Consider the following 27,647-nt stretch of genomic DNA (forward strand, 5'->3'; position numbering starts at 1 on the left):
CTGCTTTGTGTTGTTCCATCACATAAAATCCCAATCAAATACATAGAAGTTTAACAAAAAAACAGTAAAACAGGTTTTTATTCTGAAAGGTTCAAGTCTCTTATTGTATGTATTACCTCAAGCTGCTGCAGCATTACTGACCACACTGCTTGGGGCAAAACTTAACTTTTACATTTCATGCCTTTAAGTTACCTATTAGCATTTTGCACTTCTTCCTATGGCTCCACTGTACACCTAATTACCTTTGGCTCGCCCAGGGGACTGCAAGTATAATGGATTATGTTTGTTTTAGCTTTCCCAAAAGAAAATTTGCCTCAAAGTGTGTCTCTCTGGGCCTACCTTACAAAATTAAAGGTCAGAATACATTCACGGTGACACAGATTTCCACACTTTTCCACACATTTCACTCTCTTTTATAGCTACAAAGCAGCTTCATCCCTTAGAATATTCCCTTAAGAAAAAGTAGGCCAGAAATCATGCATTCAGGTGCCTCATCAACTCTTTCGTTATGTCTGCAGTGCTGCATATTGATGCTTTAACCAGGCTTTGTACATCCAGCCCCATTTCTCTTTTATTCCTCTTTCCACAGCCTCCTTAAGGAAGCGATTGTTCTGTAGTTCACGGTGTTGAGTGTAGTTCTTCCCATTCAGCATACATTATTTGTTGGTTTTCCTCTTCAAACTCTCTGTTATTCTTATCCTGCCCTTCCTTTTGCTCTTTCCCCCATTACTTTACCTTTTCTCTTGTGTATTATCGGCCTCTCTTTCCTCTTTGTGACATAATCCTCTCTTCTCCCCACTTTCTCTTCCAGATTATGGCACTATCAGAAAAGTGCTGTCTCCTCTCAACCAGTCCACGGGGAGCTGCCTATTGGAGGAGATCGAGTTGTTCCCGCCCAGGAAGAGGCAGCCGATACGGAGCCTGCTGATCCTGCACAGCCGCAGCGAGCTTTACGTGGGCTTCAGGGACCAGGTCATCAAGATACCGCTCAAGAGATGCAGCTACCACAAGAGCAGAGAGTGAGTCCGTGAACAAAGAAAACACTATTAATCTCAATGGGAGCTGTCAAAGGCAAATGTGCAAACAAAGTTTTCAAGCTGTATTTTGTTTTCTTTTTCATAAGATGGTTTTTATCTGACAGTACCAGGCCTGTGCTAAAACTTTAAATCCTGCAAATCAGCTTTGTCTGATCCACTGGAGGTGCTTGTGGATGTCCTCTGACTGCCTCCCCAGCTGATTGACCCATGCGCAAAACCATGTGCTTTCTGCCTCGTGCAGCATTCCGAAGTTAAATCAGATATTTTGAGTTTCTGTCTGTCTTCTAGGCTGCCACATCTCTGAATAAATACTGCCAAACTTGGGTGTAAAAGCCAATCAAGATTTGTATCCTATCTATCATTGGCTGACAAATTACACCTTCATTATTCCGTTGCACCGTTACCGTTGCACACCGCAGCCTTAATGCATCATATTACAGCCGTTGCTTTGTAATGCGTAATGCAGTCACTTCATCACATTCACTATTTCTCTTTTTACATGAAGGCTGAAAAAGTTAGAACAGACAAAACGGATAAAAGAAACTTCACCAAGGACACAAATCAGTTGCTAATAGCTATGTTTTATCTTTGACATTACTTTCAGAGACAGACTTGAAATATTGGAATGATGCCTTTTTTGTGGTTTTGTTGTGTGGATGCATAATTTGGAGGACCCTGAGCCCCTCAGGAAAATAGACCCTGATGTTTTTTTCTTTCATCTCGTGTCATTCGGTACTACCATCACCTTGTATCTATAGAGTGGCACATCTTGTCTTTTTTATTTCTTGTGGAGCAATACCGCACAATGTGAACTCTTGTTCCTTATTTACAAATGCAACTAGATGCAAGTGATATATAATTTAGGCATCAATTTCAGATCATATCTACAATAATGGCCCGCAGCTAAAAAATACCCAAGTTGTTGCTCAGATAATTTAAAGATTATCTAAGATCAATGAAAAAGGACTTTGAGAAATATCAATCACGTGTAAAGTATGTCCTTGTACTGTCCTTGTACTGTGCAGTATACACTTTACACCTTTTTACTTATACTGTGTATGACTTTGATTTTACAAGAAGCAGAATTTTATCTGTCATCTCTCATATTGGCCCAAACACTTCCTCAGCCACATAATAATACAGCACCATCATTTTTACACAGAAGCACCAACCCTTTCTCGTTTTTAGAGCAGTCACTGGGATGGATACTAAAGCATGTGAATCACTTGGTTCTTACTCATTCATTCTAGATTGTGACTATATTCTGTCTCTTTATGAAACCTCTCAGAAAAAAAAAATCACTGTTTCCACCAGGGCACGTCATGCAACGTTGATGCCTGCGGCCGAAAGATATGTCACCGCACTGTCACCACAGCCTTGTCTTTATATGAAAAGAGTAGCTTTATTACTCTCAACAAACCATGTGCTGCAGTTACTGGAAAGACATATGCCACAATATACATATACTGAAATATCCTTGCATTGAATGTTATCTGAGCTGATGTTGAAAATGTAGTCAGTACACTACATCAAGGAAGAATTTTATGATGTCGGGCCCAATGCATGATCATGTTCTACATTCTGGGGCAATGCTACATATTTTTTTCCTAGCTTTAATAGTGCTTTCATTTGTTCTGTCACTTTCTTTTTTCTGTCTGTTTCTCTCCTCTGACATGTTCAATTATACGTTCTGCTACCATCCAATCTCTGCTGCCTCTTATACTTTAATAAGACATTGAAACCACCACTTATTACCTTCATCAATTGTCTCCTTCTATCTAGTTGAATCTATGCCATTCTAAGGCACAGACATCTGTGTGACACAACAGACTCACAAAACCTCTCTAATAGGGTCATTGTATTCCTACCCTTTAGAGCCTGCGTAGGAGCCAGGGACCCGTATTGTGGCTGGGATTTGTTGCTGAAAAAATGCACCACCCTAGAGGAAAGTGTCAGAATGAGCCAGTGGGAGCAGAGCATCACAAAATGTCCAGTGAGTATGAGTCTGCCCTATGATCTTTCCATATAACACAGCATAAAGCACTTTGTAATTCCCATATTTCTGCATAACTCCTAACTGAAATGTCAACGGATTTGCACATTAGTCCTTTAGAGCAAAGCAAAGACAAGCTGGCTTTGCTATTGTACAATAACTAGAAGTTTCCATTATCTGCTGATCAGATTTATTCTTTCATAAAAATGTGTCTCACAATTATAGGTGATAAAGCATGCAGAGGGATGTGGATTGCTTAGTTTAAATATTCTTTAGCAAAGATCCTGTCACATCTATGTGGTTATATTGTGTCGCAGCACTTAAATTTACATGCAATTGAAACTTGATATTTACATATGTTTAAAAAGATACATAACCTTTCTTCTTACTCTGAGAGCAGTAACACAGCAGACAGCAAGGAGAAGGACTTGTAAAGTCCTCTGTTTTCTTGCAACTCCCTACTGCAGCTTTAGGGAGGTTATAAAACTCGAGATCATGTCATGATAAACTGTGAAGGATATGTTTTCATGCAAAATGTGAGAGCCAACCAAATAACGCTTGTAAGAGGGCATCATTATTCACACCACAACTAGTCCGGTATCGTCATGGTCTAAAAGGCCACTCGGAGATGAAGATGCCGTTATGAGTAAACAAAGCTTAAAAAATCAGACTGCAGATTGCATCTGGGACAGTGATCTTCATTTATATCCAGTGATCTTGTGAAACTGGAGTGTTTGACCATAATAATTATCACAAGACCAATAAGTAAACACTAAAGCACTGAACAAGGAGTAGTTCACTTGAAAAAAAGACAGTATTACAACAATAGCTTTATCAACAGCTTCAGTTAAGAGTCCTGCCTTTCATCAAAAAGATCCTTAACTTGGATTCCGACTGGGGTCTTTCTTGTCATCCATGTTTGGGTTGTCTCCATGTCCTATGGGTTTCCCCCACACTCCAGAAGAATGCATGTCAGTTCAAAACCAACCTCAGGGGTGTGTGGGCGTGTGTGTGTTGCATGAGTGTGTGTCCTGCATGCATCTATGGTGCCCTGTGAAAAACTGGCGGCGTACCCCGTCTCACGCCCAGTGATCACTGGAGATCGGAACCATGACCTTGCGAAGATTAGCGGGTACAAAAAAAATGGATGGATAGAAGAACACATTATAGGCTTGCTGTCTGTCTAGTTGAAGTGAATTATCTATGCAGAAGCTTGCAGCAACATTTCACTCTCTTCCTTTAGGGACATATTACAGTCTATCACACTTTTTTCTGTTTGAGAGATATTAACTCCCTTTGTCTTTCATGTGGACCTTATTGACAAGCAAAGCACATCGGAGCTTTAAATGAATATTTGACTCTCAAGCCTCTGAGGAAAAATCCTTTATTCTTGGAGATAAATAATCTTTGCATAAACAGCTATGTTTAAATAAAGACTGTAAAACAAATGGAAAACATAAACTCTACTGTATGTTTTTCATTATTCAAAATACTTTATCTTTCTGCAATATGATTTATTGGATGGAATACGGACAGGGGAACTGATACCACTCATGTTGGCTTATTAAATATGTAGCTTGACTCTAGACACTATATGCTTATCTTAGCATAAATCGTAAGCACAAACAATCCTCGGTCTCCTCTCTACGAGAATTATTCTTAATAACATTTCAGTCATCTATAGAAAAGCATCAGAAAAGAAAATCACAACCTATTTTTTAAAGCTGTTCTTTACTTGCAACTTCAGTAAGCAAAATGCAGCCAGCCATATCCTTCTACTATTGTATTGATTTTTTTCCCCTATCATTAGGATCACACAAAATGTGGTAACTTTGTACTTTAAAGACATAGAATCTGATTAAACCTAATAAACAAATTAAGTTTATTAATTAAGACATTAACATGTCTTAAGTTAATTAAGACATGTGCTATTTTGCACATGTCTAAAACCAGAAGGTTTACACTTTGCCGAGATGGAGCATAGAGTACATGATTGTTAGGATTCCACCAAAGACATCAATAGATCCAAGGAAAGTAATTTTCACTGCTTGTCAATCTGGGAAGATTTAAAAGCACTACTTGAAGTCTGTCACTCACCAGAGAGAAAGATTATTCTCAAGTGGAAAACATGTGATACAGTTACCAGTTCCCAGAAATTGATGTTGTAGTCAGTTCATCTTGAGGTCATGCTGAACTGTAAAGAGATGGCAAAAAAAGTACTACAGCCAAGACTTCACACACCTCTTCAGACACTGTGTTTAAATCTAATTGCAGAACCAGGGGCTGGGTTTTACCAGGCTAAGAGTTTTTAGGTCCAGGACTAAAATTTTCAACTTTCTCCTAAACAGAAACAGCTACGTAATTCTGGTAAACCAAAGGAATCCCTAGGCAGAAGCGATAAATAGTCCCTCTAGTGTATTCTCGGGGGAAAAAAATGCCTGTAAATGTCAATCATCTGAGTTGATACTTTAACACTAATGGATGAATACAGTATTGCTCCATTATTTCTAAAACGTATCACTGAGAACAAGAAATAGACGTATAATGCAGAGACTGAAGTCCAGACAAGAAAAATAAATATATCTGTTTAAAATAACTAATCAACAAGATGTGAAAAGAAAAAAATAATGGAACATTTCTTTAATCACCATTACACTTGCACACCCTATGAGTCCATTAACGGTGTGCAAAAGTTTATATAACTGGCTTAGTGTCTGTTCGGCTGCATACTTCTGCAAAGTGATGGTCTAAAGTTAAAAGCCAGCCAAGGTTTTGCATACTGAGAAGTGTTGTGTAGGCAGAGATAGGAGATGTGTGCTTCACCAACGAATTCACAAGTGCCATCTGGCATTACAGTCTTATATCTGTGGTGAAAGACGTTTTACTTTTAAAAGAAGGCAGTTTTGCTGTTAGCCCGTCAAGGAGGTTTTAATCCCAGATTAATATTTTGATTCAAGTAAAATTGACAGCCCTCACAGCTTTTTGAACTCTTACCTCCTATTCTGCATGTGTGATGTTAAACTTTGTAAAAATGAAATGGGCCTCTCTTTTGCCACTGGAATCTGTTATAGATTTAGATTTAAATTTTATATAATATCTAGACTCTGTTATTTCTCTTCCGACATATAAACATTAAAGTAAATTATGATTATTTTCCTTATAAAAGCCATGCAGTGTGGATCAGTTATTGAATATTACATCTTGTACAACCTTAAGTAAATAATTCAGTAGACAATACACAAATACCAAATCACTCACACTTTCAGCCTGAGTGATGCTGCAATATTGGCTTTATTGGCTGCATCTGTGTAGCTGTTTGCTTCCTTGGCTGCCCATTGTTGCAGATGTTGTGTGCCCGGTCCAAGCGTTTCTCATTTAGGCACACAACAAAATTCAATTACCAATAAGAGCAGAGGCCAGGCTTCTGCCAAACAGATAATGACTGTGCTCTCTTCCGCTGGTGTGATGATGCTTTTGCATTTTGAAATTATCCTGAAATGTTGCACCAACCCGGGCTCATAGCATCTTCAGTGGTGAATCTGTCGATTGGCCCTTACAACCAGGTCATCACGCTTGTAATTTTTGCTCTTCTAATATCTGATCCTTCCAGTTTGATTCTGTTTTGCTTCATGTATTCATTGGCGAGGCCCCATTTTGTTTCCATGTATTGGTGTTTTATGAATGTGCATATTCCGAGTCTCTCTTTTTCTGTTTTGGAATTCCATTATAGCATGCAGCAGATTCTGTCTTACTTTATGGTTATAGCAGACAACTGCTCAATTTTTGACATTCAGCAGACGATGTAATGGATTTTTTCTTTTTTTTGCATCTATTTGAGGAAAATTGATTTTTGTTTCCACCCTTCTGTACCAATGATCTCCCAGAGCAGCATATTCCTGAAAGCCACACTGATGCAATGACCCATTTCTGAGAAAAAAAGCAAAAAAACATGACATTCAAAGTGTTTTATTTTTGGTTCTGTTTGTCACTGACAGGTCCGTAATGTTACAGTCGATGGGGGCTTTGGTGCCTGGTCTGGCTGGTCCACCTGCACCCACAATGATGGAGGCAGCTCAGGTGCTTGTCTGTGTCGGACGAGAGCCTGCGATAACCCCACCCCTCAGTGTGGTGGCCAGAAGTGCTATGGGATCAGCGTTGAAGTCGCCAACTGTTCCAGGTATATTATTCGGATGCTGTTCTTCTTTATCATTTTTAAATATTGTAAAAATTTAACAGATATGATCCCTATAGCCTCACACCCAGTCGTTAGAGATCAACACCATGCAATTTTTTTTTGTGACATTTTCATTCTGTTACTTTGCGCTTACAAGTGTTGATTGAACATTGGAACTTGTTCACACTTCCTCATTAAAGGTTTAACACTCTGAGTTAAATACTGAGTTTAGAGAAACTGATGCTTTCCAACTTACCTCGTGCATGGAGAAAAATAACATTTTCAACTGCTTCCAGTGAAACGGCTCTACGTTTCCAGTCACATGATAATTTCACCTGCTTCTGAACAATTAATACTCATTCGAACCCTCTTTAATTACCTTCTTTACCTATGTTAAGAAGAGGTTGAGTCACAATCACAGCTAAAATCATATAAAGTTGAAATTTCAGGTGTTCCACCAGACAGTGGCCTAAAAACAGTCACATGGTTCTTTAAGATTCTCCTAGAAATAGTCTCAGTTTTTTGTCATATTTAAAGGAACTTTGTACCTGGAACTTGTACCTCAAACATAATTAGAAACAGTTTTTTATTCTTTTAAGGAATGTTTGTTTTAAATGAGAAAGGGCATTTTCAAAACTCTTCTGGGACTATTAGAGTTCTCTTAAATAGAAGAACAAAAGAATTTGTAACTTTTGATTTCAGTGGCTACCAGGCAGTTTTAGAATCCATATATATATATATATATATATATATATATATATATATATATATATATATATATATATAAACTTGACCTTACCTTTAGAGCTTTAGATGGAAGCTTGCTTGTTTGACTTGAGGTCATCTAATCAGAATCTTTTACAGCCCACTACACCATCTTCAGGACTCAAGAGGACTGAATTCTGTAATTGCTAGCACCTAGATTAAATATATAGGGCGACATTTCTAGAAAAGAACTGTAGACATTTTTCCCCAAGGACCTTTATTACTCCTTTGAGTTTTGTGTTTCTATTTTATGTATGAAACATCATTGTGTATTTTATCTTTCTTTTCTGAAAGACATTGACATTTGTATGTGAGAGTGGTTGTATAACTATAGTTTTACTCACCACTGTGTTTGAGTCAGAAAGTTCAAGTCATGTTCATTATTCTTCAAGTTAGTAGTACTGTACCAAGGCCGAATAAATGTAAGAAACTGATATTTTATTTGTCTTTCTGGAGAATGTCCGAGACTGATGTTACTTTGTGTATCATCATAGAAATGGAGCTTGGACTCCCTGGACTTCCTGGTCCCCTTGCAGCACCAGTTGTGGCATCGGTTTTCAGGTGCGTCAACGCTCCTGCAGCAACCCAACACCTCGCCACGGTGGGAGAGTGTGTGTTGGCCAGAATCGTGAGGAAAGGTAAGAAGCGGAATCCTCCTCTTCTACAGTAATATGCAAAAGTTTTAAACAACTGTAAATACCGTTTGACTCGATGAAAACTGACTTGTGGTCTTTAAGGGTGATCTCCAAACTTTAGTTTCTTCATTTTCCATCTAGAACAAGACATCATAGTTTGCAAGGATTTAATGTAAGAAATGTGAGCAAGATGGGACAGAAGCTGAGTTTAAAAAAGAACTACATAAAGCAATGTAGCTATATCAGAAAATCACGCCTTTGGTAAAATAAAAAGAAAAGTCATCAAAAGCCTCACATGGGATCTCAGAAATGTAAAAATCCTTCTTCTGATCCTCTACTGCATGAAGAATGCCACTGACTCTTTGGGAAGTACTTGTTTACATAAATGTTATAATGCTGCTTTATTCTAAATGAAAAAATATAAAAAATATATATATAATATTAAAATTGTTTTGTATTAACCCTTTTATCTGACACCCTCAAAATCCTTACATAAGTCAATGGGTCGTTCCATCAGCACACCCGTGTCATGATCATGACAGTTAAGGGGTTAATATTGAAATGTTGACTTATGCACAGCATTGTATTTTCATCATTGTGTACTGATTAAAGGGCATATGTGTTGAACAAAGGTGGATGGAAAAGAAAAAAAGATCGAACAAACAGCAGCAGTCCCCAACTTTGTAACCAGTAGTAAAGGAGCCTGTATTTGGTTGCAGTTTTTCCCTTTTTCTTTGTCCTTTGTGCCCTTTCTTTTGTTCAACTCTTTGACAGCCAATTAGAGAAGGTGCACAGTAGGACTTTGCTTGGATAATTATCTGGTTTTCAGACACAAACCATTCCATGACTTAAAGTTTTGGTGGAAAATAGTCACCCTTTTCTTAAAAGATGCTTGCATGGTTTCCAGGCACCTTTTGAAGATACAAAAAACTGAAGCTGAAAGCAGGTGAAGAAGCACAAGGAGACGTGCACAAAGCAACACGGCTAGAAAAGGTCAAGGCCTTTTTTTTTCTTCTGGTTGTTCTGGCTGTCAAGAAGTTTTCATCAGTTGGCTAAACTTGAGAAAGAACTCAGAAAAAGCTTTGAAAGCTTCTGCTATATTTGAACACAGAATATTCACAATATTTTACGTAAATCTTAAAGCCAGTTGTATCAATAGAGATTCTTTCCTTTATGTTGATGGAATTTACACACAAAAAATCACTGTGGATTTTCTTAATCACCCTGCTGTGAAACAAAACTGTAGACAGAAAAAGTGCAAATAACTACAGATCTGCTGGTACAGGCAAAGGAAGAATGCATATAAACCATTACCATGGTAACAGAAAGTGGATTTTGCAAGATGGGTAATTAGAGACGGACTTTAAGATCTTTTAATTACCTTTTTTTTAAACTTTCTTTTCCTTTTCTTTCTTGTGCAACCTCACACCTATTTTCTGGCAAACTGCAGCTCCAGAAGGAGCAGTCTTTGAGTAATACACTTTGCCTTCTGGAACAGTGAAAAAAAAATTACACAGAGTGACCGCCACAGCCCAGTTACTGAAAAAAATACAATAGAAAAAAAACCAAAAAAACAGCTGACTGGCTCTAAAAACCGCCGCAGAAGAGAAGCCGATTTTACCATCCCATTTTTTTTCCCTCAGTTTTAATCCCGTTTGTGCCATCTCCAATACTCAGGCTCAGTAGTCACTCTGTTCAGTTATATGAAACAAGTCAGAGAGGTTTTAGGCTTGCTACTGGAAGGGGATGTTTACAGGATTCTTTAAATTTTAAAATTTAAAATCAGTTTGAAAATTGAAAGAGCAGCTGTTTTAGTCTGTTAGTTTGTTCTTTCTTTTATTGATTTTTTTTTATTTATTTACCTCAAATTAATTGAAATCAGTGGTTAAATGATTTCTAAGTTAAACAGATAACCCTTAAAGAGGCCAATAGGTATCCAGGTCTTTTGCAAAAGACATTAGGTGCATATTTTTTTTCAAGTTTGTTAGGAAAGCTCATAAATTATACCAAACATGATAAATAAAATAAGCTACTATAATGGATGGCAGAAAAGAGTAAATACGTAAGCCCCATTAACACTGTGTCTTATCTTGCTATGTATGTTGGTGTATCTAAAAACTGATTTGTGTGGGTCTAAGCTTAAAGAATTGAAGTACATTTTAAAAATATGAATTCCAGCCATTTTTATTTTTATGTTGATTTTTGTGTGCCCTCCTTTCTCTTGTATACTGTATACAGGTTTATTGGGATGAAAGGAGGAAAATTCACAATGTTTTACTGCGCTAAGACGCCATACATTGCATTTGCAGTAACATTTCCATCAAAGTTTACTTCCCTGAACACTATTAGTGTTGGTCAAATCAAATGGCCAATTAGTATTAACAGTAGCAGACGAATTTAAAAAATAGTTTGGGCGTCTATCAGTTGGAGTTGATTTGAGCATTCAGCATGCAGAGTGAGTGAATGTTCATAAATCCAAACAGAGTTATAGTATCCAAGTATACAGCATAGGATGCAATGATTGCTCTTTCACTGATTCTGTAGCAATGGGACATGTCTGCTCTACATATGGCCTCTTAGAGTCGTGATATTCAGGCCTGCTCTGATAGAATATCAGGGTAGAAGGTGACATTGGAGCAATATTTACCCTTGGCAGTGTATTTCTATCCCAATAAAACACAGAGCAAATATGCAATATCATGCCATTGGTATTGATTTATTTATTAAACTATTAGTATTAGTTTCTTTGCTAGTGCATCACCAAACCTTTTGTTTAAAGCATGACCTTTAAAATTTTTAATTGTATTGCAAGGTAGCCCTGCTGCTTCTTTCTGCTTCTATCACGTGAAGAGATGTGACATCTTAATGAATAAGGCAGCATTCAGGTGATTTAAAAGTAACAACATCCATCTTCACTAGATTCAGGCATATGGGTTTAAAAGGGCAACATGGGGATATGTAAATTAACTTTTGTTCACATTTATGCATCCACTTGAAAAAAAAACATTTGTTTTGCCTTTGTTACTATGTCTGAAATCTTCCACCACCACTTCCACTACTAACTGTTGTTTGAAGTAAGCCATATATAAAATAGGAAAAATTAAAACTCACCAGTCTGAATGCCATGAGAAACTGGCTCCATGTCAGTCTTTTATTTATTTATTTATTTTTTTGCCGAAAACAGTTGTGAAAATTCTGTTCTTTATATGCACCGGGTTCCCATCAGAGACGTGCGATGGCTCACTTCACACCTTGTTCTTGCATTGTTGCCTCAAGTGCCTCATTCAGATAAATGCCCATGCCATATGTCCATACATGGATAAATATACAAACAATGTCAAATGCAAAAGGAAAATGCAGAGGGGCACAAATAAACCTTTTTACAGCTCTATTTTATTGTTGTTAACCCAACAAGCATCCAATAACTTCAGTCTTGATTGTTTGCAGCAGCCAAATCCTTTAAAGTTAAAGCAAATGCTATGAAACTGAGCCCACACAGCAGCGCTGCGGGCTTAAATCTGGATGGTTAATGCCTGCATTTATGAACCTACTGTTGGCTTTTCCCTCAGCACACTGACAGCGTCCACGCTGCTTACTCAGCCTGTACTGGGTAATTAGCCTCGTTTTACTCTGATCAGCCCCGTGTGTTTTAGAGGAGAAGAAAACGGATAAAACAAGATGGAGCAAAGCCACTCACTTGTGTGATTAGTGAGTGTAAGGATAATTTTGAAGCTCAAGATAATCTCCACTGCATTGATTGCTGATGTTTTTGTATTTTATTATTGCATTGCATTCCTGTAGGGGTATTTTGTCCACGTAAAAGCCTTTTAGCATTCACGTGGATCTGACTGCATACTGGACAGCCTTTCATTACCTTGTCCTCACTTTGCCACACTCTTACTCCCAAACATATCAACTCATTGGCACAGCAAAGATTGGTAAAAGTGAAAAGCAGCAAGGATTTATATATCCAGAGAGTAAAGAACGTGTTCTTTGAGCTGCTGTGAATAATGGTGACGTTTTGGGAATAGTGCGGCTGAAATGTACAGCTTAATTGCGTCTGAGGAGGAAATGGTCTGAATTTAAAGCTTGTTTCTAGCACAAGAAGGCTCTGTTTTTCTAAAGAAAAAAAAAAAAAAGGCAGTCATCTGCCAAAACATGAAGAAAAAAATATATAAAAGCAGATTTGTAGCCGATGTAAAAGCTGCAAAATGGTTCTAACAAGCCTTGCAATTTTCTGTAGTTAATTTATAATGAGAATTAAGCAATTCAAGTATTTTAGACATTGCTGTAATACTGCCTTGTAAAACATCGTAATTAGAGATGATGCATGTGTCTCCTGGGCTTTTATTAGCCCACGTCAATGAATTATGCAAATATTCATTAAGATTTGAGATACAGTATATGTAATCTTCCTTTGCTGTACTTCTTAAACAACATTGTCACAGGCCAATGCAAAAGGCCGTGTTCTTGGTGGTTTGATTCACTCACGTTTTCAGGTATAGACAATGAAGTGTTTCCTTCAGTCTACATCAGAGATGCAAACTTCACTCATCTGAACATGCATTTTTTTAGAGTCCTTTTTGTCAAGGTTCTCTAGTCGATTGACAAGGATTGAAGTGTGGCAATAACCTCATTGTATTACACTTCTAAATTTAGCAGTTTATTTCACATGAAGAACATTTCCAAGTAAAAGCAGAAAAATTCATCCATTCTGTTCATCTTATCTGATGTTGGGTAGGGCAGGTAGCAAGCTCAGCAAGAATACTCCGACATCCCTCTCCTCAGCAATGTCCCTCCAGTTAGGAGATGCTTGTAAAGCAAAAGCAAGATTTGTGTCTGTCTTGTCAATATGAAGACAAGCAGGTTGAACTCTTGTTGTTCTTGTACCTTGTATCTCAAGATGTTGCAATAAAGAAAAGGCTCTCTGATTTGGACATCTCGGGGTCTAATCCTTGCAGACGTTGTAAATCTGTTTCAGTCTTCAAGCAATAACTTTAAACTTTCACTGAAACAGTTCACAACCCAGTGTAAGGCAGACAGTAAATTCCTTTTGCATTACCTTGCAACGGTGAAAAAAAAAACATTTTTATCTAACAACTGAACTACTTGTAAACATAATTGAACGTTGAAAGGGAAAAACTGTGACATATTTGACATTTAAATGTATTTCAAACAAATTTGGAGTTGCTCAAATGGGCTCACCAAGCCTGACTTTGAACGTCTTCTGACAGGACTAGTTAACTATAAAAAGGTCAAATTTTCACCTGATTTTTAAAGTTTAAATGAAGACTAGAATTGGTCAACCTTAAATATGCAGCAGAAAAACCTGTGTGTATGTCCAGCGTTTGCCTGGATGGTTGTCAAGCGTGAAAAGGTGGACACCTAACTTATTTACTGATATTCTCGTCTAGCAAAGGAGTCCTACTGGCAGACATGGAACTCGCATTGTATTAGCTATGATAACCAGCCAAGAAGAAACAAGACATTTTACAGCAAAAGTGTTCTTTTGTGATTTGGAACCAAGTGGTGCTTTCCTAACAACTCTGAATACTTTTGTGTTACGTTTGTTTCTTAGACTCGCCTGGTAAAAGGCTGTGTTATTTTGTGTGTGGAGACCAATATAAGTTGCACTGTTTCCACTTACTGCCATTTATGGTAAAGTAGGAGGGAAAACATAAATCATACAAAAACTGGAAGTGCAATTTGAATACATACTATCTCTGTGTTGCATGTTAATTGAAAGTTTGTCATTTTAGCAAATATTTGACATTCTAGATTTTCTTTCAGCAGGAACAGCATTCTTAGATTTTTGTAGGTACTTTTACGTTGTACTTTTTTTAAAACTAACTAACATATCTGATTGGCAACTGCTGTACAGAACAAGTTCCTAAATAAAATACAATTTGTATTTGTTGCAATGCACATAAACCCCTTAGAGGTTCTGTCAACAAGTTTCTTGAAAACTGGAGCATTCACAGTGCCATGTACGGTGTAGTGGATCCCAAGCCAACTATCAGACATGATCATTGTTTCATGATGGAAATTTTAAGCACTTTATGTCTGGGTTTAGTTTGCTTATGCATTATAGCGGCTGCCCTTAACTTTATCCCTATCTACAACTTCAATTAATGTTTTAAGCGCCTTTCAGATAAGTGATTTAATGCTATTTGCTTCACCAAAAGCAGTAGGCAGCAATTTTCAGCAACAACCCCCTGATATATCATTGTTCATGATGACACACAAATGTACTTTCCTTTAAACACAAAAGATTATTAGAAGCTTTTTTTAAACTCATTAGAGGACATCAAACGAGTCTTAACCCTAACCCTAAAAAAGAAATTTACACTTTTTTCTTTTTCTGAACTTTGGTAACTTGACCCTTCCGACATCCTATTGAATAATTTTGTTCAATAAGATGAATAAAATCGTAGCAATTATAGTATCAATTTTCTATGAAAAACCTTGGTGTCATTTTTTAAATTTCTTTTTGAGCCCCTAACACCATCACATCATCCAATCAACTAAAGCAAATATATGTCTTTTACTCTGGGATTTAGCACACATTTTCCACAGTTTATTTTATTCATTTTCAGTTTGATAAGTACAGTTCCTTGCATTTCCTTTTTCATTAGTTTTGTTCTTGTTATTTAAGTAGATTTCCAAAGCATCACAAGAAACACTTGTATTTCTCTAACTCCTTTGGCTTCTTCTTTATTAAAGTACATAATTTTGTATTTTGTCAATTGTGTCCAAGTGAGTCTGAGTTCACCCCGGGTTACTTAAAGGAAATGGTGCAAAACTGTGTTCCAGCAACAGTGTCATGTCAGATCACCCAGATAGAAAGTGTTTCTGGATCACTGCTTCTGTTTCTCTTTGTTGTGCATTTGCTCGGTCTTTTCAAACCCCCAGTTGGTCGTGTCAGATGGATGTTCAAGCTGAGATAGGTTCTGCAGGAAGTGTCTTCCTGCTAAAGCTCGTTAAACTGCTCAAGATGTTGAAATGGAAATTGCCAGATAGTACAGATATTTAGGTATTGTGACTGATGAGAATTTATCTTTTAAAAGTCATATTGAACAATTGGTCCCAAAGCTGAAACTTAAATTGTGGTTCTTTTTTAGAAACAGAAAGTGCTTCTCAAACCAAGACTGAAGGTACCTGTTTTTTACTTCAACCATTCTTCCTCTGATGGATTATGATTACCTGATGAACTCCACATCCCAGTATTTTAAAAAATTTGAAATTATACTACTGTGCTTTCCATTTAATAGTTAATTGTAAATATGGAGTATAATCTCAATGAGCTTTTTCTTGTTAAATAAGAGATGCATAGATTTGTTTCTTCACTTTTATTTCACCTGAAATCTGTTGTCTTTGTAAGCCTTATTTTTCCATCACAAGAGAAAAGCATTGACAAATACTGAATTATGTGGAGTGGGGAGCAGAAAGCATTTGTGCTTACAGGACCCAAATGGCTAGCAACAGTTATTAAAGGCATTATTTACTGCTAGTTACCTGTGCAGTGGTCTGAGAGAGAAGATGCAGCAGACGTTTCCTTACTCATCTCTGCTGTGATTTTTTCTCTCTAAGCAAAGTGTGCAAAAAAAACTCATTTATTGTTTGAATTGAAGACTAGCGCAAAATCTCTTAATTCCAGTTATTGCATTTAAAACAAAGGTATAAGCATTATGCTGATGTTTAAAGTGAGGGAAATAAAACAGGAGTTAGTTTGTTTGACTTGTCTGGTTGCACTGTATTGACTTCGGCTAATAGAGACTGCAGATTGAACTGAATGAATGTGGTCGATTGCAGAAATATCGATAAAGCCGTTTGGCAATCCAGTTGGAAATAAAAGTGACAAGGTGACAGATAAGATGGAACAATTTCTAAACACTAGAAGAATGTCACAAGATAGCTTCAGACCATCATGTCAGTTCAAAATGGCTGTTTCACTTATATTTGCATTAGCATGACATTCAAAATGAGATCAACAGAAAAAATATAGGGAGCAGTCAAAGCCGGGCTGAATTGTCTCACAGCTACTATAGATTCTTTAAAGTACAGTTTTGTAATCCATGAAAGCATTTTGTTCTCAATTTTCCCCAAATTGCTGTTCGTCTTTGTTACCCCATTATTATGCATCGTCTCATCTTGTGAGCTTGTTGTTGTGAGAGTAGATCAAAAGCAGTGGCTGTTTTTGACCAAATTTACCAGTGTACTCAGTGTTTTTTTAACATGACCGCAAAACAAACAACAAAAAGAAACAACAAAAGAAAAGTATGATTTCATTTATTTAAAGAGCCGCAGAGCCAAATAACCACACATTGACACAAGTCTTGATGCTCAGTTATATTTCTCTAGATGTCCCACTATCTAAATCTTAAAACCTAAAAAAAAGATGTAATCCATTGTTGCACCAGGCTACAAACAGGCATAGACATTTCCAGGTCTTTCAAACTACTTTAGTGTGGGTTTTGTATTTCATATTTCTGATTGCTCTTGATTTTGTGCTTTCAAAGGCTGTTGATTGTGGATTTAAGTTATGGCTATGCTTTTTTTCTGTAGGTTCATGGCTGACTTCCCTGTGTAAAGCCTTGATCTTGTGCTCAGTGTGACAGCCAAAAGGAACTAAAGTCATCCCTTTGTGTTATTTACCATCCTCCCCTCAAGGTACTGTAATGAACACCTGCCCTGCCCTCCCCATGTGTATTGGTCGGCCTGGTCGGCTTGGGAACGTTGCAATGTGCCCTGCGGCGGAGGCATCCAATCCCGACGCAGAACCTGTGAGAATGGCAACGACTGTCCAGGGTGTGGTCAGGTATGTCACGCAAAATAATATTATCCATGCAATGCTGTGCTATTTGCTTTCATCTCTGGCTGTTCACTGTTAAGGAACTTGGTTCTAACCCATTTGATCCGATGAACACCCAGAAGTAATGAAACTGGAACATTGAACATGACCAAATCCCCTGGCTCTATTTATACAGCCGTGGCAAGCCATCAGATTTATTACCAAGACCTATTTAATGTTTCACGCACACACACAAACACACGCACACACAGTAATCACTGTGCATATGAATAGGCTTATTTTCTGTCACAAAGCTTCCTCCAAAGCTCAGATGATGCAAGGCAGCGTTGAAATACAAGCCTTGATGATAGAATGATGTGACACTTGTGTTATTTCTGGTTTCTATTTTCCGTACACACATTCTCTGTTCCACAGTAGTGGTAAAAATGAGAGAGAATGAACATGATAGCTTCTCACATCCCACTTTAAAGTGGATTAAAGAATATGGGTCACGGCCTTGTGAATATATGGGATGTGTATTTTTGTCTGTAGATTTTCTTTAAAAAGTGGTAGAGAGTTTGAATTGCTTACTGGTTAAGACACAAAAAACATCATTTGAGCTGTGAAATGAATGTTGTAATTTTGTGCACTTAATATGTGGATTGAATGCAGGCTTTCAAGTTCTTAAACTGAATTTACAGTTACATAAAATTCATCCTCTTTAAAGATTTGTTTTGTCTTACTTCTTAATATTTACAGTATTCAAACTAATGTGAATATCAGATATGTAAAGCAAATACAAAAAAAAGAACATTTTCAAATGATGAATACATTTATCTAAAAGATAAAAATACAAACCAACCTAGCCTAGAAAGATTATTGGTCATGCCATGTTGTCTTAATCAAATGAAATTCTGATTAGAATGCTCCAAAACTGTTTTTTAGCCATGCAGAGAGAGCCATGCTGGTTTTCTTCTGATCATTATCAGCTGCATAACCAAAGTGGGCTTGAGGTGACAAACTGATTCAGGGTGCTGACCTCAGGGTTTGTTAGTCAAGAGCAGATTTCTTGGTTCCATCCATCGTGGGATTTCAATCAGATCATAAAGCACCAAAGGAACCCAGTCCAGTCCCACTACAAGCACCATATTTAACTTTTGGTGTATTGTTCTTTTTCTCATAGGCAAGATTTTTTATACCATATATAAAGGACATGTACCTTTCATAACGTTCCACTAGTCTCTTAGTCCACGGAATATTCTGTGAATAGTCTTGGAGGTCATTAAGAGGTTTCAATTTGAACAGGTGAGACAGATATTTGTGTTATTTTTAATCAGCTGTGAGTTTCACCTTCAAATTTTTTCCATTAAGGCCATTTTTGTCCAGTGTTTTTCTTGTTCACTCAGACCTAAACCAAAGCAAGAGAGGCATGCAGAACTTCTTGTGTTTCTCTTGTTTCTTTGGGGGTCTTTTGTGACCTCCTGGATGAGTCGTTAGTTTGCTCTTGGAGTTACTCCAAGTCAACTTTGGTAGACAGCTTACTTGTAGAATAATTCACAACTGTTCCATAATTTGTCCATTCATGGATAATGCCTGTAAGTGTGGGTCACTGGAGTTCCTGAGAGCATTATGCTTCTTTTGATGTCACTATCTACTTTCTCCCTCATTTCCATGCTTACACATTACATATTGGCAGTTGTTTTATAGTCTGTCTACTTGCGCCATTCACATCCAGTCTGAATCATCCTGGCATACGTCTTCATTCCTTTAGCAAGCTCATAAACACAAATCTAATGTTGGCAAAGAGGAAATCCCATCACCTACTCGTTTTTTCCAAAGGGGAAGCCCATCTTTGCCTGTTGCCATTTCTCATTTTATTTGATGTAAAGTAAGCAGTTTATGTCAGAGTCAGTTTAGGTCGGTGTCAAGTAATGCACAAGTGAAGGTCAAACACTGCACTAACTTTATTAACCATATAAAAATGTAGCTCTACATTTGTTCCGTCTCTGTCTTAGATGCTTGCTTTTTTTGTCCCCCTCTACCTTTGCTTTGTTTTCTCATCGGCTCCCTGTCATCTTCCATTGTGATATGTGCTTAATTAGGCCGGTCTGAGCCAGTAGAGTTGTAATTGCACACAGACTTCACAAACACGCTTTTGTATGTGGGAGCTTAGGACGGCTTTGTAAACTCCTAGTATAGCTGCATATTCACTTTGATCAAACTCGCATTTTCTAGCTTTCATTTAAAACTATGATAGTAAGCCAAATGCCGGCAGATGCTAATGCAGAGCAATTACCTCTGTCTACTTTAAGACTCCCAGCTTACCTACTCAATACAGCCAAATTATCTAAATGGACTATAATATATTTTATTAACACATTTAAACATCCTAGGAATTATGAGAGCAGTTGCAATATGCTGCTCTCATAACAAAGTTACTTTTTACATGCCATCTGTCTGATCATTTTATGTTGGTCACATTTATACTCCTTGAAGATGTTCACATACTGCGTTTTATAGAGATTATATGTCATGGACCGAGACAATTAGTACATAATCCCGAGGTGGAAAGACAATATGTAGGTCTCAGATTTGATTAGGTCATTTTAACACATGGATGTGTTTTGGTCTAAGCCAGGCGTGCCCAAGTTCCCCTGCAACTTTTAGATTCATCCCTTCTTTAACACACCTGGATAATTGATAGCAGGCCTCTGCAGAGCTGAGTTACTGCTGGAGAGGGAATTCAGTCTTTTGACTCAGGTGTGTTGGATCAGGGATGCACCTCAAAGTTCTAAGACAGAAAGAACGTCTTTGGCTGTGCAGCATTTTTTTTTATCTACTGCACATAATGTTTTGCTTGCCGGACATACGGGCTCAATTTTGGTTTAATCTGAGCAAGTATCTTCTTCCTTATTCCTTTGTTGTTGCTTGTGGAAAACTGCAAATGGGACTGAATTACCAATAGCTTTTTCCCTTGGCACTCTTAACATACACTAGATTTGTGCTGAGTAAGACTAATAACTGTCTGTGAACCTTTGCAGCTCCTTCAGAGGTACCATGACCTGTTTGCTTTATTCCTCGGCCTTAATGAGGCTGTTTGTTTCTGAACAAGCATCTGAGGCCTCACAGAACAGTTGCTTAAACTGAGATTAAATTACACAAAGGTGGACTATCTTTGCTTGTACAGAGCATCTGAGGAGAACTGATTACACTGAATTTCATTCATGGGTATCAGAGTAAACAGGCGTTCATAATTATTTCTATGCCACAAACTTATTGTAGTTTTCATCTTAATTGGATGTTTTTAAATCAGGCATCCTGGTGAGATTTGGTCCAAATTGGTCTTTGACTTTGACAACGCTGCGGGACGTGCATTTGCGTATTCATGTTTACTGATATTGATACCATCACATCCACCTGTGGTTAACTCCAGGTGGCTGCCAGATGCTGATGGACAGAGATAAAGCAACATCTGCTCTTTGCTTTTCAAGTTGTCAGAGAGAATTCACAAAACCTACAAACTTTTGGAAGTTTTTGGAAAGTGACGCCAGTCTGTTGTAAATTCTTTTTGCCCCCAGTTTTTCTGCTCATACATTCTCCTCAGGGAACTCGCATCACAGCAAGACAGACTAGCTGAAGTGAATCTTTGCTTTAAGCAGAGGTGACAGTACTCGCAATTCAACAACCTCACTGTCTTGAATACATAATGCTTTAGCATGCCTAATTAAAGAGACAACGGATTGTGTTAGATCTCATTTTGAAATTCTGGATTGTGTGCGTAAGTATCGGCTGCAGTTTTTCAGTAACATAGATTTTGATTTCAGAACAATTGAGACCACACAAATTTACCTTCATTCGTCTCAGCCCAGGTCCCTGCAGCAGTGACACATTGCTCTGTTTCTACACAGGTCTAAATCCCCAGTGAGGGTGGAAAAAAAAATCTGTGTATTGACTGAAACAATTTTGGCTGTGGTTTCCAAACGATGATGCACTGAAAGTTTGAGGGATGCACAAGTACATTGTGTGCAGTATACGTCTTCTGTCTGATTACTCAGAAAATATGCAACTATAAAATAAATGACGTCATAAACCCTTGGATAAAGCAAAGGCTGAACAGTATTTTGCTCTCAATAACAGATTAAAAAACACATTTAGCATGCCTGATTAAAGAAACAAATTATAAAGCATTTCCAAATTTTTGATTCTGATAGCTTCAAAAAGATCTTAAAATAATAGAGTAAGCCTTTTTGAAGTTAGCCGATGATCAAAGGTAACCTTTAAGACTGCATATAAAAGAAAATCATTGATAGTAAATTCATCACATTCCATTGTTTATGTACTACCATTTCAAAGAAAATATTTAGTTATTTTTCTTTAATCCACAAACCCTTTTAAAAAAATATATTTTAGCTCATTACAACCACTGCTCCAGTGTATTTTATTGGGAAATTATGAAATGCAATAAAAAGGATGCATAAATTTCTACAGTTTTTATTATTATTATTATTATTATTTTTTTTTTTTTTTACAAAAGATAGGTTAAAATATGTTGTGTACATTTATATTCATACCCACTGAGTCAATTCTTTGTACAATCACCTTTCACTGTGTACTACAGGTGCAGGTCTGTGGTATGACTCTACTATCTTTGCACATGTGATGACTGAAGGTTTGATAGAAAATACTATACTTAGTCTAGTTGGTTGTAGAGGGGCTGTGAAAAACAATGTTCAGCCTTTGCCATATGTTCTGAAATAGACTTAGGTCTGAACTTTGACTGGGCCATTGTAATGTTTCCATTGTCCTGCCAGAAGGTGAACCTCCACCCCAATCTCTAGACCTTAGCGGACTTTAAAGCCCGGAAATGGGTTTTTGTCCAGATTGGACATGGGTTTTTCTCAAGATGTTCCATATTAATCTCCTTCTATTTTGCCGTCAATTCTGCCCATCCACTTGTCGTTTGAAGAAAGCATCCCCACAACATGACACTGCCTCTCCCATGCTTCCTAAAGGGTATTCAGGATGAGGTCGAGTTACGAAAACATTATTTAGACACGACTGATTAAATTATTGCAGTTTTGTACAATGTTGTTCCATATTCCTATCAGCATGCAGTCTTATTCAGATTTATTTTAACTTTCTCCTCAAAAATATTGTTAAAATTTAATCTGTTGCTTATGAACTCAAGACTATTGTCTTGTGAGCTAGGTGTATCATTACAGCCCTTATTTGAAAAGAAATTAGAACTAATAATATGTTAAAAACATCTGCTTGTGAACTAATGCTATGGGTCATATGGGAAAAGTATACAAAAGACAACAATTTCTACTGTATAAGGAATATGGAGGGATAAAATAAATGTTCCAGAGAAAGATAGTGAAGTTCTTAACTGTAGTTCAAGAGAAATGGCTGTAGTCAAGGAGCTAAAGTGAGAAAACCCATAAATACTCCTTAATGGGGTTAAATTGCTTGAGTTCAATGTGTTGGGGCAAAATATATCTTAGTAATTTGATGCTCAGTGGGGTCACATTCTTCAGGCAGCCACAGGTATAAATGTTTGAGCATTTCACCTCAAATAACAAAATGATCAGTGCTGTTTTTATTAGTTTTTTTCTTATTACATTTAAATATGGAAGCTTTATCTGCATTTTGGAGCTTTTGATCAAGGGTTTGCTGAAGTGCATAAATTGTAAAGCATTTCCGAATTTCCTAGTGGCACCATGTCTCATAAAATTATGGTACATAAGAGAACATTTTAACAAGATCTTGTCAAGAGCTACAACTTCATTCTAAGTGTTATGTCGGTATTCTCTTTGATTCTTGGTCTCGTTTGATGAAAGGCTGCTTGCTGCTAGGTTTAGTGATCTTCAAAAATATATCACTCATGGTGGTATTTCCTACTGTGTACAGTAAAATATTCCCCCACAATCCAAGGATCAAAAAGAACTGTGCCATTATGCTGAGTTTGCCACGTAGCGTTAGATAAGTAAAACTCGGGCCATACAGAACTGATGGAGCACAGAGCTGCTTAATGAAATTGAGAGCTGTTCTATTTACCTGTAAGGAGTTCAGTCATGCAGGCAGGCTGCGAAATGAAAGCTAAGTACCCGATGTTTATGCACACAGCGGGATGTGTGAGCTTACTTGTGCATTTTTATATTGTTCTGCGTTAGTCATTGTGTGTGCACTGGTGTGTAGCATGCTCTCGGGTAACAGTGCGCTTCATTATGGAGCCAGACTGGTGGTGGGAGACACACAGAGAGAAGAGAGGAGTCAGTGTTTGACAAAGTGTGTTTTGGTCAGTGCTGCTAATTGAACTGATGTGTCATTGAAACCTGAAGAACATTAGGTCTCCTTCTTGGTGGACTCCACTACAATAGATAAAGATGTTGGGACGGCACAAAGTTGCCTACTCCCACATTCCGCATGTGGCGCAGGCAAATAAACTTGGACGTATGAGTCTGTAAGCTAAGGCATTTTATAATAACCCAGGCTGCTCACACACTCTCAGCTCGCCCAGTCCAATAAGACGTGCAATCACTTTAATAAGGGCAAGAGACAGGAGAGGCACGGCTTCTGATGCTGCCCTCCCACATCAGAGACACCCAGAGGACCGTCTGTGCCTCCAATCTTACAGAGAGAGGTAAATATATACAGGGTTTTTCACTGTCCTCTCCACATCCTCCCCTTATGTTATGGATGTTGAGAGCTTAGAGTGCTTTGCAAAACATTTTTGCATTTTGTCACATTACAACCCCAAACTTTAGTGTATTTTATTGAACTTTATGTTCTTTAGAAAAACACCACAGTATCACAGCGCTAACACAAACATTTAAAATGAAAATGTGATAAAAACATTCATGAAATATTAGCATGGAATGATGTTAATCAGGGGTGTCAAACTCCAGTCCTCCAGGGCTGCAACTTTTAGATGTGCCTCTACTGCATCACACCTGAAAAGAATAATTAGGTCATTAGCAAGGCTCTGGAGAACTTATCTACACGAGGAGGAGGTAATAAAGCCATTTCAATCCAGTGTTTTGTACCTGTGGCACATCTAAAAACTGCAGGACAGCGGCCCTTGAAGACTGGAGTTTGACACCTGTGGTTTAAATAAAGGATTGTCGAGGCCTAAACAAAATTTCAATTGAAAATTTGTGACAAGAGTTGAAAATTCTCCATGCAGTCTGACTGCGCTTGTGCTATTTTGTCCAAAAAAAAAAGTCAGTTTCAAAAAAAGTCAGATATGAATGCTGATGGAGCTATATCTCCCAAGACTTGAAGGCTGTCACTTTCATTCTTCTTCACAGTTGTGTTGTGCACTACTTGTGTTGGCTTATCACATAAAATACTGATGAAATACATTAATGTTTATAGTTATTTGTGAAAATGCTCATGGGGAATAGATACTGTACCTTGCCAATACAGACTGTGTTTTGCTTTCGTTTTTTTTTTTTTTTTTCTTCTCGAATTTCACGGGCTTAGGCCACCTAAAAAAGAGTAACTGGAAAGTTCTGTGGGTGGAAACAGAATAAGTTGGGAGATGCCTGGATCCATAATACAGCCATGCATAAACAAATAAACACGCTCGCTCTCCACACACAAAAACGAGAGTGGAGTGGAGTCAGAAGTTTTACTCAGTTGTCAACTTCACAGTCCAGCATAAGCGCAAACAGCCCAGGCACAGCCAAGCATATACTGACCACCCATGCAGCCTGTTTGTGAAGATGCTTTGCGGCAGCGTCCCACCCTCCTGAGCTCCATTCAGAAACCCATTATGGAACTGCCCGCCTCTGAGCAGCTGCCTGTTAAAGGTGCTTCACAGCAGAAAATCACCACTCTCTGTTGGTCCGCACTGCTCATCATCACATCTCCTGAGGAAACGAGTTTGGGTTTGAGCCGAAAATCGGCTAACTAATTGAATCTAGTTTTGCCTTCCTCATGCCACCTGTTATCTCGGCTTTGCTGAATTACCACTCTGAAATTAATACTTTGCTGGAAATGTTTCATTTTGTTTTTATCCGTTTTTATCACTTATTTTTATTATTCCATGGCTTAAACCATAAAATATGGCATTAAAGCCCAGAGAGGAACTGCCGAATGTTCACATAGAGCATCAAAGTTTAATCTAAATTTTTTATTTTGTTTAGGAAGAAACATTCGCTGCAGTCAGGGTGTAATGCATGCATAACATGACCTATTCACTGCCCAAGCACATCAAATGCCATTCAAATGGATGTACTTTACTTCCTTGTGGGTGTATGTGTGTTTTGCGGTTATGTTAGCTTTCACTACTACATTTTTAATGCATTATTCAAAACACTTTTAAAGCAGTGAGGGTTGTTTTTGTTCTTTATTGTTAGGGTTTTCTGTTCACAGCCACTATAACAAAGCTCATTTATTGCGGTAGAAGACAATACACTTTCTGTTATCATTCACAGTTTGGATCTGGATTTAATATTGTCAACAGCAGGAGTCTTTAACTTGTTTTTTTATGGATCAGAAGGCGAAGGTGGCACCGGGTTTTTTGCAAGACCACCAGTGAAAGTGTGTCAGTATCACAGCACATTGCCGTAATTTAATTTTATCCGCCCAGATGTCTCACAGTAAAAACATGTAGTATTTATTCACATTTAATTTCCAGACACCACAAATAGGACTTAACTGACCGCTCCCATTTATAAGATTCATCATATAACAAATTGTCCCAGATGAGCAGTCCGCTCTTCTTTCGCTCATGTTGGTTTTTTTTTGTAGCTGATAAATTACTTATACCCCATAATAATAATAGAGCTGCCTTACCTGAGACTAGCTGTCCATTTTAGCCAAACTGACACTAAGAAGACAGATTTCTTGAGAGTCTGACATTGAAAACAGTTTGAGCAAATGAGTCTGCATCTATCTCCATGGTAACGAACTGCTGTACTGGCCAATAGGGGGCAGGAGTCTTCAGCAATTCAATAACTTCTTTAGGCATTAGCTCAGATGCACCATAGTTCCAGGACGCACAGAACCCGATCCACTGCTTCATCACGTGAAAAGAAGCTCCCAGGCCTCTAGTAGTTGTCATTTAAATATTTACCATTCTTCATTGTTCCAATGCTTTTCATATCAACGACAATACTGAAGAGATGAGGGAAGATAAAATCTCCTTGTTATTAATTAAGTCAAACTCACTAATAAGAAAAGATTATTTTCATCTTTTGGAGTTTATTATAAGTGCTAAGTACGAGTTTGTTGCACTCAATAAAATAACCTGTGGTTGTCTTGTTTAAAAAAGGTTTTGGTTACCCTTTGAATTGACAGAACTTAAAAAAGAAAGCCCAACAACTCTCATTCCCTTCATAATTCTTCACACAATATGACTGTCACTCTGCATCATAGTTAAGAGCCTCAATATTTGCATTTCAGCTTTTAAGGACTTTCCATTTTAACATATTGTGTGCTCTCCAATTTATCATAGTAGTCTGAAATGTCTTGCTTTTATGGGACCATTTTGTTTGAATAGTCGGTGTCTGTATTAAAGATAATATAACGCTTGGGTCTTAACATGCAAATAAGGGCATCATTTGAAGTCAGTTCAGTCAATAGGATGAATTTATTACACTGTATTACAAGGTATATACTTATTACCCTGTAAGCCGTATATAGTGGAGCAGAGACCTTGAATGAGGTTTAGCTTTAAACCCGGTAATTATCTCCTCAGCCCTCTGCATCAATGCTAATCCACAGAGAATAAAGGCAGAAATGCTTACCAGACAAGCCTCATTAAATATTTACTGTGTTTGGCCACCATCTACTACTTGCACAACAAACACCCATGAATCGTTTGGCTTGCTTTCCCCTGGTTCATGCCATGTGTTGCTGTCCCTTCGCCGCAGGTGATGGCGACACATCGGGTTGAATTTTGTTTTTTCTACATATTTCAGCTCACATTATTGGTTAATAATCTCAAATTGTGAGCTAGTCCCTGATGCGTGACCATGTTAAATATTAATGTCTAGGGATGATTACTGCGCAAGACGGAGAGAGGCAGGAAGTGTGATGGAGGTGACACCCCCCATTCATCATGGGGGCCTTAACAGAATCTAAATCCTCCCTGTGTTTTTAACCTTCGTACTCCTGGGAGAAGAGGAGGAGAAAAGAAAGTGGCATGAAAGGGAGCAGAGAGAGAGAGAGATCAAACTTAGATATCGCTGGGAAAAGGGAATGGCTATAGATCCGACACAATTCGAGTTATGAGCAATACGTG

The 27,647-nt window shown here is 37.8% G+C and overlaps 1 protein-coding gene across 2 annotated transcripts in view; it reads left to right on the forward strand.

Moving 5' to 3' along the window:
* Positions 1-27,647, forward strand: part of sema5a (semaphorin 5A) — a 147,661-nt gene that overhangs the window by 88,790 nt on the left and 31,224 nt on the right. For both annotated transcript variants that reach the window (XR_002751996.1, XM_023326557.1), the window contains exons 11-15: positions 812-1,019; positions 2,913-3,030; positions 7,026-7,207; positions 8,464-8,607; positions 17,275-17,422. Coding sequence is in view for 1 of the 2 variants with exons in the window: in XM_023326557.1 (XP_023182325.1) it covers positions 812-1,019; positions 2,913-3,030; positions 7,026-7,207; positions 8,464-8,607; positions 17,275-17,422 (800 nt within the window). In the remaining variant the exon portion in view is untranslated. The remainder of the gene's footprint in view (positions 1-811; positions 1,020-2,912; positions 3,031-7,025; positions 7,208-8,463; positions 8,608-17,274; positions 17,423-27,647) is intronic.

Source organism: Xiphophorus maculatus, chromosome 21, assembly GCF_002775205.1.
Source record: "Xiphophorus maculatus strain JP 163 A chromosome 21, X_maculatus-5.0-male, whole genome shotgun sequence".
NCBI classification, from domain to species: domain Eukaryota; kingdom Metazoa; phylum Chordata; class Actinopteri; order Cyprinodontiformes; family Poeciliidae; genus Xiphophorus; species Xiphophorus maculatus.